General features: G+C 46.5%; 1 protein-coding gene across 40 annotated transcripts in view; it reads right to left on the bottom strand.

The window, feature by feature from the left end:
- The window catches only part of ANK2 (ankyrin 2), a 1,645,279-nt gene that overhangs the window by 307,428 nt on the left and 1,322,700 nt on the right, over positions 1 to 15,151 (bottom strand). For all 40 annotated transcript variants that reach the window (XM_069630993.1, XM_069630997.1, XM_069630984.1 and 37 more), the window contains one exon: positions 7,537 to 7,678. In XM_069630993.1, the coding sequence (XP_069487094.1) occupies positions 7,537 to 7,678 (142 nt within the window). The remainder of the gene's footprint in view (positions 1 to 7,536; positions 7,679 to 15,151) is intronic.

Here is a 15,151-nt window from a genome sequence, read left to right as displayed (position 1 = left end):
GCCACGTTAAGGCGCTCGTGACTGAGTCACAATTAGTTGGTGGTGGTTAAGTTGGCAGTTGTGTTTGATATAATAGATTAGGTTTAACGTGGTGGCAATGTAAAAGCAACATTTTTCAACATGACTCTTGTGTTAGAAGATGACGCAATCATTAGAATTTATACTTAAAGAAATGCCTTGATGGATTCTTAAACTTTATTATTGTTAAACACATTTTGTTTGCATATTGTGTAGGTCCTAAAGGAACACACACATCAGGTGAATGTTCAGCCTAGGAGTGTGAAACGGGGTAGGTCACTGGGAAACTGATACAGTTGTAGGATTCGATGTTCAATTTGTTGTTATAGAGGGATCAAATGATCCCTAGGAAGACAGGTTAGAAGCAGACAAAATGTAAGTATAGTTCTATTGTATGGAATTATATATTTTGTAGGAATTGTATCAAAACATTGTCTTTGGTTATACTCAATGTTAGCAGCACATTATGTTATGTCAGATATTGATTTAGTCTTGTTCAGGTGTAACACATTGTGGCATGTTGTAGCTGCAAAGTTACCAATTAGTGGAATTGTACAGGTCAAGCACAGTGCTCCATATAACAGGCCTGTGCAGTAGTAGCACAGCCTTGGGGCATTCGCATAGCTGAAAAAACATGTTACTCCAAGTGAAACCTTTGTTCAAGCAGCAGAAATGTATACATGCCCTCCTTCACGCGACACTCAGGTGAAGGCTCAGGCATGCGCGAGTGCAGACGCACACGTGCGGGTGTCCTTATGCACTTCCGCAGGGTAACAAACCACATGTTAAGGTGTGAACTCCCTGACTGCTTTGCATCTGTAAACTTTCACTCTGATTTGACCCTTATTTTCTTTAAATATCAATACACCGAGGATGACATTTGAACACCTATTTGCTCTCCAATTATTGGGTTTAAAATCTCCCAATCAGATCTGCGCTCTAAGTCTTAAATGTAGCATACTGGTCCATTTAAATTCTCTGGGCCCGATTAACAAAAGTGTTCTAAATCAGGTTCTCTGTGTTTTACATGGACTCTAATGAGATGTGATGACATGTGTGGGGTGGCAGGAATCTACTCTAAGGCAGGTCTATTTAGCGGATCACTTGGTTCATGATTAACCACCTGTGCGGTGTGCATGACACAGACACCGCTCTGGGGAAGCTTTCTCGTAGCCTCACATCTCTCTGTGCTGAACGAAAGCAATTCACTGCTTTGATGCAGACCCAGCTACGAACTGGAGAACTACCCTCTCTTTCTCAGCAATCCAAAAAACGATTTCAGACGTGGTCAGGCTAACAAGGCACAGGTGCAGTCTCAGTCTCAGGAGGATAGCTCAGGGGCAACATGCTCTCCTTGGAAGCAAGACAACACAGAGCAACACAGGTTTGAACCCCGGGTCTGCGCTTAAAAACCTCTGGGTTAAATAAATAACCTATCATATCATTAACCCATTCATTCATGTTGCATGCATGCATGGGTAGTTTAATGATGGGCGTACTAGTGTAGCGCCAATTCATATCATCATGTAATGTATGAAACAGTGTCAAACAGTCATCCAGAGACCTGCAAGCAATGTGCACCATGGCATGTATTTTGTTTCTTTTTTAAAGTCAAGTAAAGTTGAAAGTTTATGTTGAACTTTAAGGAGATATTTAAAGAAAAGTATTAATATGGCAATGTTAAAGCATGTCTCTGGGAGTTCCATGTTGGGATGCAGCAAAGAAGGGAAATGGCTCGGTAAAGGTGTAGCCAAAAGACACAGGAAAGTGTTCAGAAACAACCGGCCATTTATCACCTGGCTCACCATGGCATAGCCAAGTGGTTCACCAACCTTCTTCCTCAACTTCCCTCTTTCTTCGCTCCATCCTCTTCAAATAATCCAGAGACTTATCCTTGGCCTCAAGCCCTCGGACTGTATCTCTCCAACCCTAAGATCTCTCCACTGACTCCTGGCGGTTACAAGGATGACATTCAAGACCCTCTGCATCACCCATAAGGCTGTCTGTGGCCTGGGACCATGCTACCTGCAACTCTCTCTCACTAAATACTCTCCCTCCAGATCCCTCTGATCTTCTGGCTCCAACTCTCTGCTGATCAAACACTTCTTCACACAGAGAGCCAGGGGTGGACTGGGAACTAAAAGAGGCTCTGGAAATAATTACTGGGGACCAAAAGAGGCCCTGGAAATAATTTTCAAAGTGGCCCATATGACAGATTTTGAACAAGCTCAATGCTTTTCCTATGAGAAAATATGGACCTACCACACAAAAGAGGCCCAGGGGGCAGAGGCCCACCGAGAAATCTCCGGAGTTCCCTATAGGCCAGTCCACCCCTGCAGAGAGCTGGGGGCAGATCTCTCTCCGCAGCTGGCTTCCTCCTACGGAAAAGTCTCCCTCTCGCTCTCCATCTTGAACCAGACCACCTCAGGTTCCGCAAACAACTCAAGACCTTTCTCTTCACCTTCTCCTTCCCTCTCTCTTTCCTGTGCTAATCCATCCCCTCTGTCGCTGGCGGCCTTGTCCCTTAAGAGTCCAATAGGGTCCTGGCCTTCTGCCCAATCGACCCCACCACCTCCCTGCACTGCTTTTGGAACCGCACCTGCCGGTCGGATGGTTTCGCATCCGCCCCGCCCTTACCTGTTGGGCGGTAGGCCTCTCTCTTCCCCTGGGTTGTCTCTGCCTCATGCACTTACCTGCTGCCCCCCCTTCAGGCACCTATGGCACTTCCTCGCCTAGGAGACCTTAATTAGCACTTAACCTAAGCCACCCTTTTCTCCTTTTCTTTCACTGCACTTGAACGCACCGAATATCACAAGGCTTAGTAGCACCGCCGTTTCTTTCTATTTATTCATTGTTAATTCCATTGTCTATTCTTTTCCCTTGTTCCCTTCCCTTGTGGTGCTTTCAAACACTGGGCCTCATTACAACTCAGGCGTTAAGGGTTAACGCCGTCGTTAACCCTTAACGCCTGATTCCGATTTTAACGGCTGCTTTTAGCAGCCGTTAAAATCCATGGTGCTAACCCGGCATGATGCTAATTACGCCACCGTAATTTACGGTGGCATAATTAGCGCCTTCCCCACTCCCATTATGCCCTATGGGGCAAAAATGGGAATGGGGAAAGGAAAATGGGAAATGGGGATTTACCGCCCCACTCACCTTGGAATGGGGCGGTAAATCCGCCATCCACCATGGTGTAAACATAGTTTACAGCATGGTGGTAAAGTTGGCGTAATTATCGCCTGGGTCGTAATGACCCACACTGTCTTGCTTTATAAGCGCCTTATAAATGACCAATACAATAACTGAAATAAACCTAATCGCCGAGGAGACCCGTGGTGAACACAAGGTCTTCCGAAAGAATGGCATTTGCAGTTCCATCACCCACCACAGCACCCCAAGAGCAAGAGGGTGGATGCCACATATGAGGTCCCTGCCCTGAAGCATCAGGGCGGCTCTCTCCAGATTCTGGGGTTGAACACAGGCCAGGTGTGTTCCCAACTGGGACACATTTCTTTTGTAAACAGGACATTTCTATATTTTGTGTGCCCATCCCGGAAAACTGCAACAATTCACCATTAGAAACCACCAACTGTTTCACCAGAAACATACAGTAAAATAAAGATTCCACAAACAACTAACAAGCATCTTTGGATGAAAGGGTGGCCGTTTAATGGCAGATATACTTCTGTTTCATCCGCTAATACCTATGGACTTATTTAAAGGGTGAGATTTTTAAATGGGTCTCTCCATTGTGTGGCTTTTGGGCGTGAAATGTACTGCATATAGTCTTGTTACACCGACACAGAAGTCCCTGTTTAAAGGACATTGGGAACCATCTATTATTTAAGACACAGTTTCACAGAGAGCAAGGCCCTTATTAAATATGGGGCTACTGCAAAGCTATTCAGGGGCATTTAATAAATAAGGCCCTGATACACAGACATTGAGGCAGATGTAGAGAATAAATCCCAGTTACACAAGCACAGAGGAGAATTGAAGAAAGAAAGCCCTTTTAAAGGCCTATATACTAAGTGAGGCCCCGTAGCACAGCCATGGAGGCCCACACAATGAGGCAGCTGCATTGACAATGCCCATCTATTCTGCCTTGCCTGGTTTACAGCCTATGACTATTCTGGGACACAAGCTCAGACTTGGCCTTTTTATGTTACTTCTTGTTCCCCATCACCCCTGGTGGAATGCTATCCACTCCCCACCAGTAAGTAGGATTCCATGATTTCTTGTTGTGCAGCTTTAGCTCCACCAGACCGTTCTTGCCCGTGCTTAGAACTTGGGCACTTCATTGTTTCTCAAGCTGTATCGTTGCCTCGGTCTTCATGGGACTTCTGCAACCCTACCTGTACCATTGTCGGAAGCCGGACTGTCTATAGACATCATCTTTTTCCTTGATGCTACCTAGAGACACAGTGATCTAGGCAAGGACTAGTCCATGAATCAAACCGTGCTGTGTGATCTGGTTGAATATATTTAATAGAGGGAGAATTGGTCGATTTTGTTTTTCTTTAAGGACAGTTTACCACAAATGTATGCGGGGGGAGACGCCCTGCAGCTCCCCCAACCCTCCCCCACTTTTATTATCCTAACCCACCCCCACATACATATTATTACATAACCCACCCCCCAAATGTGGCAGAAGAAATGCGACCAATTCTCCCTCGACAGAATCTACTGCGGCCAAACCTCCGGCTACCGAATCATACAGGGTACCACAGCCTATTTTTTTCAGATGATTAGACTTTGTTCTCTGAACCCCACTATTCCTTTGCTCATAGCCTTCTGCCGTCACTCTCTTCTCTAAACGTTATGGCACCGGATCGTATATCAACCCACATACCCTCCCCCTGCGTGAGAGAATTGAAATCCCTCGCTTCCATTTTGTACTCCCCCCACACCCCTAGAGGTCCCTCTGAGCAAATTGAATGACTTCTCAGCTGCATTGAATCTTGGGTTGCCAGGTCCTGGTGCCATCTGAAACGCATGCCACCCTTCCCTTCCTGACCTACTGCAATATTACTCTAGAGTAGTGCTATATTAAATGAAGCACAAGCAAACATATATGAAGTTAAAACAGAATGTTTGGGCCGGTGTGCAGACTTTCCAAATAAAGGGTACGCGGAAGCGAAGCATTCTCAAGGCAACACAATGGATTATGTGCCCCGCACCGGGGGCTACACAGATGCATGCCGAAGGATACCTACCTGGGCATAATGCTAGAGGTGGCAAGCGGAAAAGAAAAGGCCAGGGGTGAGAAGAAAGAGATAAAATGAAAAGCAAAATCATTAGACAGCAAATAAATCACTGCATGAATGCCAAAGAATAAAAAGGAATGTGCTGAAAACTGACATTCTTTTTCTAATAATCTGGCTATTAACATGTGAAATACATGATGTTAGTAACCAGAAGGTACATACAAAGGATGCAAGGTTTATTTCTAAATGCTATGTAATGATATGCTCCTGGTATACAAATCAACATGTTGGCCTCATTCCGAGTCTGGCGGTAACCCTGCCAGTGCTACCGGTGGATTGTTGCCGGACTTGGAATAATTTAGTGGCGCCTGACCTCGAGGTGCCACCGGCTCATTCCGAGTCTGGCAGCCGGGAAGTCAGGCGCTGGTATGTTTGTAAATCCCCATTCCCATAGAGTCCTCTGCGGCAGGGTCAGACCTATCAGGCACCGCAGCCCTGGCAGGCAGACTTGTAGTTTGCCGGTCCGGTATCAAGGGTGCCGGTGAGCTTACCGGCACCCCTGGTTCCCAGACCGGCAAACTTATAATGAGGCCCATTGAATACAATCAGTGTGTATTATATGCTGTATGTTTTCATGTATTTTATAACAGTTCAATACGTTTTTAAAAGTGTGTGGAAACATAAACAGATGTCCGGTCACTATTGGTGATTTGTTTGCACTACAATATTTTGTACCACACAATGAGACACAAGACCAGCTCTGCCAGCACATTTATGCACCTGCCTCTCCTCATTTGATGAAGAACACTCCACACATAGGTGACGGCCCACCTCTGCAGATGCATGTCCCATTACAGAACATGCGATGGTGGTAGCGGTCCTCCTTGTGTACCGCACATGCTCACTCTTATGAATTATCTACATGGAGCGCATGTGGCACAGAGCTGGGTGGGTCTAATAGACCCTATGGGCCACCTTCGAGAATGCAAGCCACTGGCCTCAGCCAAGGCAGACTGTGGTACTTGAGCACACCAGTGTGTGCCTGAAACCGACATTTGTAAGAGGCTAGTGCCAACCCATCAAACATTGGAATTAGCAATATTTTGTGGTGTATGTGAGAGGTGGCATACCACAAGGAGTTGTTTCCATTTTTTCGGCTCCTACCTGGCTCCTCCCACTACCTAATATGTAACATGTCATGGTGAATATTAAAGCACTCAGCATATTAATTATGTCATGTGCTCAAGACGATACCATATGCTGTGAAATATCACATGATACAGCATAAAGAACCATGTTTCATAAAGTGTGTGGGGTGTGCAAACAGACACAAATACTTCTATGGTATTCTGTATTATAAAAGACCTGGTTCCCTGGCACATTCATGTGGAGTTCACAGAGTTCCCTCTCTGAGGACTGACATTTGGCAGAAGGCCAGAAGGGACCTGCGCTGGGCCCTTGCCCGGGAGAGATCCACAATGCACACATGGAGCAGCTGCCAGTGACCGCTTTGTGCGAGCATGCTTGCCTTCCCACCACCCGTCTGTTAATCATTTACTTATCAATCCTCAACCAGTCATCTGACGTCTTGTGCTTCTCCTATGTGAGAGAGGACGTAGGTCCCTTGCTCGCTGTGCCGTAGGGAAACAAGCCACACCACACTGAGGAGGCCAAGCAAGGCCGAAACATGTCTGGGGTTGCTTGTGTTTCCATGCAGAGGGGACCTGGCCTAGCAGTTCCAGCAGGTATGCTACCATTGGCGGCAGTACCTGACTGATTTGCATATGGCTGGACCCTTTTTGCAATGGCGCAGACGGGCTAAAAAACAGTGGTGTGAAAGGTTGCCCAGAGCAATGCCAGTGGTTCAGATTTATTCAAAACCTTCCACCCATCACTTTTTGGTTGTAGCAGACCAGAAATTACCTGCGCTTCACCCTTGCCCAGGGGAGATCCACAACGCACACATGGAGCAGCTGCTGGTGATACCGCTTTGTGCAAGCATGCTTGCCCTGCCACCACAAGCTTTGATTGATTACCTATCTGTTAATCATCTACTTATCAATCCTCAACCAGTCACCTGACTTCTTGTGTTTCTCATACGGAAATTGTTCCTGTTCTGATCAGCCTGGTATGCACTAACATGGTGTGCAACAGCCCGTGATGTGAAAGTGAGAATATCAACAGCCTGAGATCATCATTAGTGAATTGATATATATCTCATTGAACATATATAGTATGTGGTGTGAGATGAACATGACTCTATCATGGAGTTATCTTGTGATTCGTAAAAACACAGCAGCTTACATACCTGTCGGAGCGACCTCCTTCCAAGCTGTAGCGCAGGTAGTTCATGCTGTCAAGGAACTGGCTGCTGGGCAGGGAGTCATCTCCTAGCTCCTTCAGGTCCTCGGCTCGCAGATATTCCCCTCCATCGCCCGTCATCGTATCATCTATTGGTGGAAATATCATGAAAGTACTGAAGGATTACTATACCCACCACTGTTTGCTAAATCTGGTCAACGACAAGCAATGATAGCAATACACGCGCTTCCATCGTTGGACTATGGCATTGCCTCCCAGGTCCCTGTAGCCTGATGTCTCCCTTTAGGATGGCTGGCACATTGCTATGAAAGGATAAGGGGAGATGTCTTTCTTAATAAGACAGTTGCAATAGTTTCTGGCATTTGGGAAGGCCTGTGGTTGAACAACCATTCTCATAAAGCTGGCTCCAACGCGGCACCTCTTGCAGAGAGGTGCATCAGACTCCAAACTACTTGGTTTGATTGTTTGCCGCGTTGATTTGAAGTTGGGATGCTGTTTTGGAGATGTTGGGCAAGGGGGCAGGGGCAGTATAGCTGCCACATGTTCAATATGCATGTGGTTAAACACCAATCCAATATATTTGGTGTTCACAGATGTGAACTAACTTTTTATTCTCTTATTTCATATTCATCATCTTATTTTTTTTTTAGGTGTGCAACATAGTACAAACAAAATGGAGACATAACTATATATTTAAACATTGTGCAAAAGGCAAGTGCAAACAATGCAAAAAGTACGCTTCATTCGTAAAGAGTGTATGTACTGGGGATATTCATATACATGTTTCCTGGCAGTTTGCATGTTTACAGTTTGTAATGCACATGCACTTTACTTTGGATACGGACTGGGATGAGAAGTGATGTTTGGGTTTGAATGTTTGCTGGATGGGTTGGTAGGTACGAGGTGTGCACCCCTGATCTGTATATGAATATCCCCAGTATATACAATTGTTAGGAAGGAAGTGTATTTTTGCATTGTTTGCGCTTGACTTTTGCACAATGTCTAAATATATGGTTATGTCTCCATTTGGTACAAGTTTTCAACAATGTTGCAGATCTCAAAAGAAGATGATGAATATCAAATAAAATAATTAAATATTAGTTCACAACTGGGAGCTCTAAATGTATTGAATTGGTGGTTAACCACACACAAATCAATGCAGTTTCTATAATTGTACTGGGGCTCCTCCTTTTCTTGTTATTGGATGCGATTCCCTCTGAGGCCCTAGTTTAAAATTACGAGTGTGGGTCGACTTCATATTTGTGTGCAACACATGGGCATATTTATAGGGGGGACAGGGAGTTTTGTCCCCCCAACTTCTGTGGCATGCCTTTTTGTCCCCCCCCATATTTTGAAGGGAGGGCAGGGGGGCCACAATCATAAATTATGCAATTGGACAGCGCAAGCCCAGCTGGGGTGCCCAGCAGGCCTTGCGCTGTCTCATTACATAATGCAGAGATGCCTGGCAGCCGTGCTGCAACACATGCAGGGCCGGGATGCCCTGCGTGGCTCAGTCCCTCGCCCTGGCTGGCCTGACTCAAAGTCAGCAGCCAGGGTGCTGAACTGGGTGTTGCAGGAGTGTGGAGTGGTGGGGGGCAGGCACAGGGAGGGGGAGTGAGCAACGAAATGCAATGTGTGGAATTCCACATGGTTTCATTGGCGCCCACCCCTGCCCCAATCTACTTTTTTGGTAACATTAGTGGAAGATGGCATTTTAACACACACCAATAAAAATAAAACTGCAGGATCATTCCAGATGCAGGAAACTCATCTATTAAAGCTCTGTCCAAGCCACCTACAAGAGGAAGGGGTGGTTTTGCAGCAAATGACTCCACTGCAGCCTCAGGCTCCCCCTGGCTGAGAGGCACAGGGAAATGCAAGCGATAGGTGCTGGTATGCCTCATCACCTGGTCCCTTGGAGCCTGCCCAAATGCTGGCTTTACCAGTTGAATGCTGCCTCAAGCCACTTGTTGGGACAGCTAACAACAGAGGCATGCTGCAGCTTGCTATCGCTGATGCCAATGGTACTGATTGGGTTGGCTTGGTGGTTGCAGGAGTTCCTAGCTGGTTGAACCACCATGCCCAATGATGCCATGTCTCATGCTGGCCCCTGGTTCTACTACCGCCCACATTATCAACGCTGCTGCAGTGTGGTGGCAGCCGGGTCACCAAGGGGATCAGTCATGGTGGGGACTCACTTACCCAGTAAATCTCTTTGTAACACTAACAAATATGATTGTGCATGGCCATCATCCACCAGGCTAAAAGTTCCAAAGTGCAAAAGGTCACTTGCTCATCACCCAGTCAAGGTACTGCTACACCAGGAACCATGAGGGGGTGAGGAAGTGGGTAGGGTTTTTCCTCTCCTGGGACTTCTATGCCTAACTTGCCCTCTCTGCAATGGCAGGCAAGAGCATGGCGACACCCCTCCTCATCCCGCACCTCCTCCCCCTCAGATAGGTCCACCGCCTGCTGCTGCAATGCCACAGGTCGGCCCTCCCCTTTTAGGTTCCACCTCAAACTGTTGGTCATCCTTGAGGACCTGCCCGTCCTTTGCACCCTCTTCCTTCAGGCAGAAGACCACTTCCTCCTCTGCAGCAGACCCCATTCCGAATGCATTCACCAACTGCCTCCTCCTTCCACATGAGGAAAATGCCTGTGTACCCTTTCTGCAAAACCTGCTTTCCCTCGTGTACCAAGCCAGGTCCTGCCTACATTAGAGCCTCCACCAGAGGACCTGCCTTACCTCCTGCTCCACTCCTCCTCCTTTTCCTGAACGTTAAGATGCATTTCTAAAATCTGGCCTGGTGGACAGATTTTAGGAGGCCTAGCTAGTTATAGTGAACAGGGAACTCTTAGAGGTTTGCCAAAACTCAATCAAGGTAGGATGAGCATTGAAGGCTTATTCTCAGGAAAGGGGTCGGGGCCCTCAATGGGTCCACACGTTATGGTACACAATATTTCAATTTAGACAGTCAATATAAAGCAGGCAGTTATTTATTATAGGCTTCCTGGACACACTGAAAACAAATCTAACATGTAGTATTATCACACAAATATATAAATATACAATTTAAATATACACATTCACCATATGTTCATAAATCCATAAAAAGTCACTATTTCAGCAAGTGGGTAAGTAGATGAAATGCAGTAAATGACGGAACCAGGTCACAAGATAATTCCCTAACTTAATCAGTCCAAACCCTCAGAAGAATAGGGCCTGGTACTCAAAAGTCACAGGAGTCATAGTGTTCCTCCCCTGAAGTGACTCTCTGCAGGTAAGTTACAGTTCACTCGTGTTGGTGATAGTTCAGAATGTTCTGCAACAATTTTACTAAAGATAAGTAAATGTTTTCTTATATTTCAGGTTACTCTACCCAGGTTCGACGAGCAAAAGGTGAGTGGAATAGAATGCAAGAGACAAAGGAACTTGTTCCCAATGTAATCCTGTGGAGGATGGGGGCGGCAGATACACTGCTTTTACTTACCCCATAACTCTGATTTTCCCTGATGTCATTGTGGATCATCTGGGGGGTCACTGGGCCTCGGTCTTCCCGCATTGGGTGATTCCCAAGAGTTGCGGCTTCAAGGATTCTTCCGGTCAGGTGCAGCAGCAAGATGAAAACTCTGGCATTGAGGGAATGCAAGAAACAACAATGCAGACCTCCTCGGGACACTTCACAGGTTGGAGAAAGATGAGGTCCAGTGACGATCTCTGCACACAGACTATGGGGGATGTCCTTCCAGACGTGGTCACAGAAGCCGCTGCAGGACAGGATCCCTTGATGCCGGGATGCTGAAATTCAGAAAGAAGGCGACTTGTGGTGTGAGATGGCAACCATCAAAGTTCTGGGCTTGAACAGGGAATGGCAAAGCTTCTGGTGAGGTAGCCCACGGAAGAGCTGGTCAGTCAACCGGCAGTTCAGAGACACTTCTGAATCCTCAGAGGGGCAGGATCCTCGAGAAGGCATTGAGACTGGTTGGTCCCACTAGTTCAAGGGCTGAATCACTGCTCAGGGTCTTCTGAGATCAGCTAGTCACACAGGCCGGACACACGAAGGCCAGGGTCATCTTCAGATCTTCACCAGGCTGTGCTTCTTCAGGGTATTTTTGGCTCTAATGATGATATGTAGAAATGGCTGCAGAGTTCCTTTTATCCAAAATCTGAGCTGGAAGCTAGTCCAAGCCCACCAATGGTAACGATCTTCACCATTGCAATAGCCAGTAGTTGCCCAATCAGGGAGAGCTACCGGTTTTACATTTGCCCCACACCTAGACTTTCTGGCACCATGGATGTCGAGTGTGACTAGACAGTCTCACCCTCTTCCTGGGACACACACACACACACACACAAAGGCATAACTAGCACTCAAAAGCAGCAGCTTTTCCAGGCAGGTGCATGAACCTACCAGGGATTTCCTGACCTAGCCAGGCAGGAAGAAGGCCAAACAACAATATAGCCAAAGGCGCAAGCGAAAATCTCGTGGCATGGCCATTTTAGGGACTAGCCAAGTTTAGTAGCCATATGTGGTTAACACGAATGCGGACAGTAAAAATAATGCAAGAATTGTAAAAAAAAGTATGTGCTGCCATCAGCTTGGCTTTAGGCACATATAAATGTAAGCAACAAATCCAAGTGTAAAAGGCTAGTATGATACAAATGTATCCCCACTGCACTGCTCAGTAAGTTGCTGTGTGCAATGATAAAAAGTACAAGAATCCAAAAGGGAAACATAGTTCCCCAGTACTGATAGTCTGAAGGGCTGATCAGTTCCCCCATAACAATGAGCAAAAGGCCAGGGAAGTGAAGCTGAAGGCCAGAACAGGTTTAAGAACAGGCCAAAAAGAATATAGTCCATAGGGACTATGGTGGGAAGGTTGCCAAAAGAGAAATCTTTCCTAACACTGAGATCATCGCCAATGCCTCAGACTCCCCAGCCGACAAGGAAGCCCGGCAATGCTGTGTCGCCCACGCCAATGAACTAGCACCAACAAACAGCACACAGTTCTCACACTCTTCGCTATTCATGGGGAATCCTCCTCCTGCAAGGAGAAATGTAGCCACTCGTCCCAGTGGCGGAGCCAGGAGGGGTTAGGGGCTGCCCCCCGGGCTCTACCCTGGTTCCCAGTGCGCCCTATTATCCACCGCACCTGGCCCCAAAAGCTGCCTCTGCTACTGCCTTGTCCTCTCCTCCAGCTCCTGCCCTTGCCAGCACCATGTGATTCCCCTCCTTAAAAGAACTGCACATGGGGAAAGCCACAAGAACAAACACAGAGAGCGACACACCCAAGGATCAAAACAGAGCACAACACAACACTGCACTACTTCCAATAACTAGACGGATACAACAAGAATGACAAAGCTTCACAACAAACAAGTGGGAAGGCGAAGACAACAAATATGCAGGGAGAATGCGGCAACGGTCAATCAACTTTACTCGTTTCTTTTTCGTTTTTTCGAGGGAAACATATAGGGATATGAAGATGTTTTGGGCTTTTAAAGTTTTATCAAGGGAAATAAAAAGGAAAGGGACAGGAGAAAGGGCAGCAGTGTTTGTTTTTGCTTGTTTTATTCGGGGACCTAACAAAACAATGAAGAGATATTAAGCACAAAAGGGCACACACCAATGGAGACCAAAACCTCTGCAAACGACGGCAAACTACACAAAAACAAGCCCCAAAGGTGAAAGAGCACCGCAATGCCACCACAGGTTTGACCTGGGATTGGACCATACCAAAAACCCAGATATACTTGCAGGGCAGGATGACTCACGCCAAAAGCATTTGAGGTGCCTGCGAGTCAGATTTTAGGGAGCTCGTCCCGGTTTAAGGTCCTGTGCATAAGACATTCTGGAATAGGGACCTATGATATCGGCAGGAATAGCCTCATGATACGGCGCAACCGGGTCCTGGCGTTCCTCCAAATCATGTAACATCTGCCAGAAAAAGATTCAAACACTCACAACATTGAGGCAAAGCTCTATGCTATACCTAAAGTCTGGACTTGAGAAACTAACCAAACCATCTCACCTTCAGAAATATGTTGAATTCAAAAGCTCTTCAAGGAGACATTTAAACGGGGGGGGGGGGGGGGTGGTATTATACCTAGTAGTCAATTAAGTCAATGGGTCCAGACACAGAGAATCGTGAATGCAGACTGATTGGGCTCAGCTACTCCAATATTGCCCCAAGCCCCTGACTTCCCACCTCCAACACGACCATGAATTAGCCGAGATCTGCGTCATACTAGCAAACAGGAAGCAACATTGACTGTGGTCAACAGACTCCTCAACTCGCATTCTAGGGGGCCTACATTCGACTAATGCCCAGCGGGATGCTTTTGGACACCCTATAGCGTTTGCGATCGGACCGTATTAACAAAACGCTCACAACAGCGTGGCGCTATGCAGAGCTTCTTAATCAATACATTAATTACTTTTTGCACTGCATACCATCAACGTGGCTGCGTGCAGAACTTAAGGACGACAGCAGATGGCGGCCGTGCACCAAGCAAACCTTTTCATATTTAGAGAAGCCTGACGCTAAACACAAGGAGAGGCTGACAGGAACATAGCAGCTCTTCTAATCAATGTAGTAATATGTCCGGCTTTCTTGCCTCTTGTTGGAACAAACCACGGCTGCTAAATGTATTCGTAAAATTGTTAAATGAAGAAAGCAGAAGGCATCGCGTGTCTGCATTTTATTTCCGTTTTATTCAGCGCTTCGAAGACATTAGCGTCAGATTTCTTGAGAAGTCTTACAACTCAGGCGTTAAGGGTTAACGCCGTCGTTAACCCTTAACGCCTGATTCCGGTTTCAACGGCTGCTTTTAGCAGCCGTTAAAATCCATGGCGCTAAACCGCCTTGGTGCTAATTACGCCACCGTAATTTACGGTGGCGTAAGTAGCGCCTTCCCCACTCCCATTATGCCCTATGGGGCAAAAATGGGAATGGGGAAGGGTAAAATGGGAAATGGGGATTTACCGCCCCACTTACCTTGGAATGGGGCGGTAAATCCGCCATCCACCATGGTGTAAACGTTGTTTACACCATGGTGGTAAAGTTGGCGTACTTACCGCCTGGGTCGTAATGACCCCCTTTGTGTGGTGGTGTATTACGAAAAAGCAGTCACGGCAGAGCAGAAGCCCACTTATCGGTGCTGCTTGCGGCATGCGTCGGTTAAACTTCGGCTCAGGTTGTGTGTGTTTGTGCTGCAAAGGGCTGAGTCTACAATGTTCTACTTACTCCACGCATCTGACCACGTGACATCCATTTCAGCTTGACATGCTTTTATTGTTTGCTTTACCTTTTTTTAATTTCTAATGCAGTCGAACTATTACAGCGACCAGAAGACACGAGAAGCGAACTGCCGCTAACGCACAAAAAAGCAGCTTGTTAAATAGCTTAAAAGAAAAGATACATTTCCTGTTTTGCCATTTCTGTCTCCTAATCTGCTGTGCCATAAGAGTTTGCCACGAAATTCGGCTACATTTGAACTATCTTGTAAAACCCATTTTCAACAGAACCCAAGATTGTGTGGGTTGAATATGGGATCCTTTTGTCTAAAATAAACACATTCCCATAATTAAAACCTGTGG

This window comes from Ambystoma mexicanum, chromosome 6q, assembly GCF_040938575.1.
Source record: "Ambystoma mexicanum isolate Mex_15411 chromosome 6q, UKY_AmexF1_1, whole genome shotgun sequence".
NCBI classification, from domain to species: Eukaryota; Metazoa; Chordata; class Amphibia; order Caudata; family Ambystomatidae; genus Ambystoma; species Ambystoma mexicanum.
The sequence above is the reverse complement of the archived record's forward strand: the minus strand, read 5'-3'. Positions and strand labels throughout refer to the sequence as shown.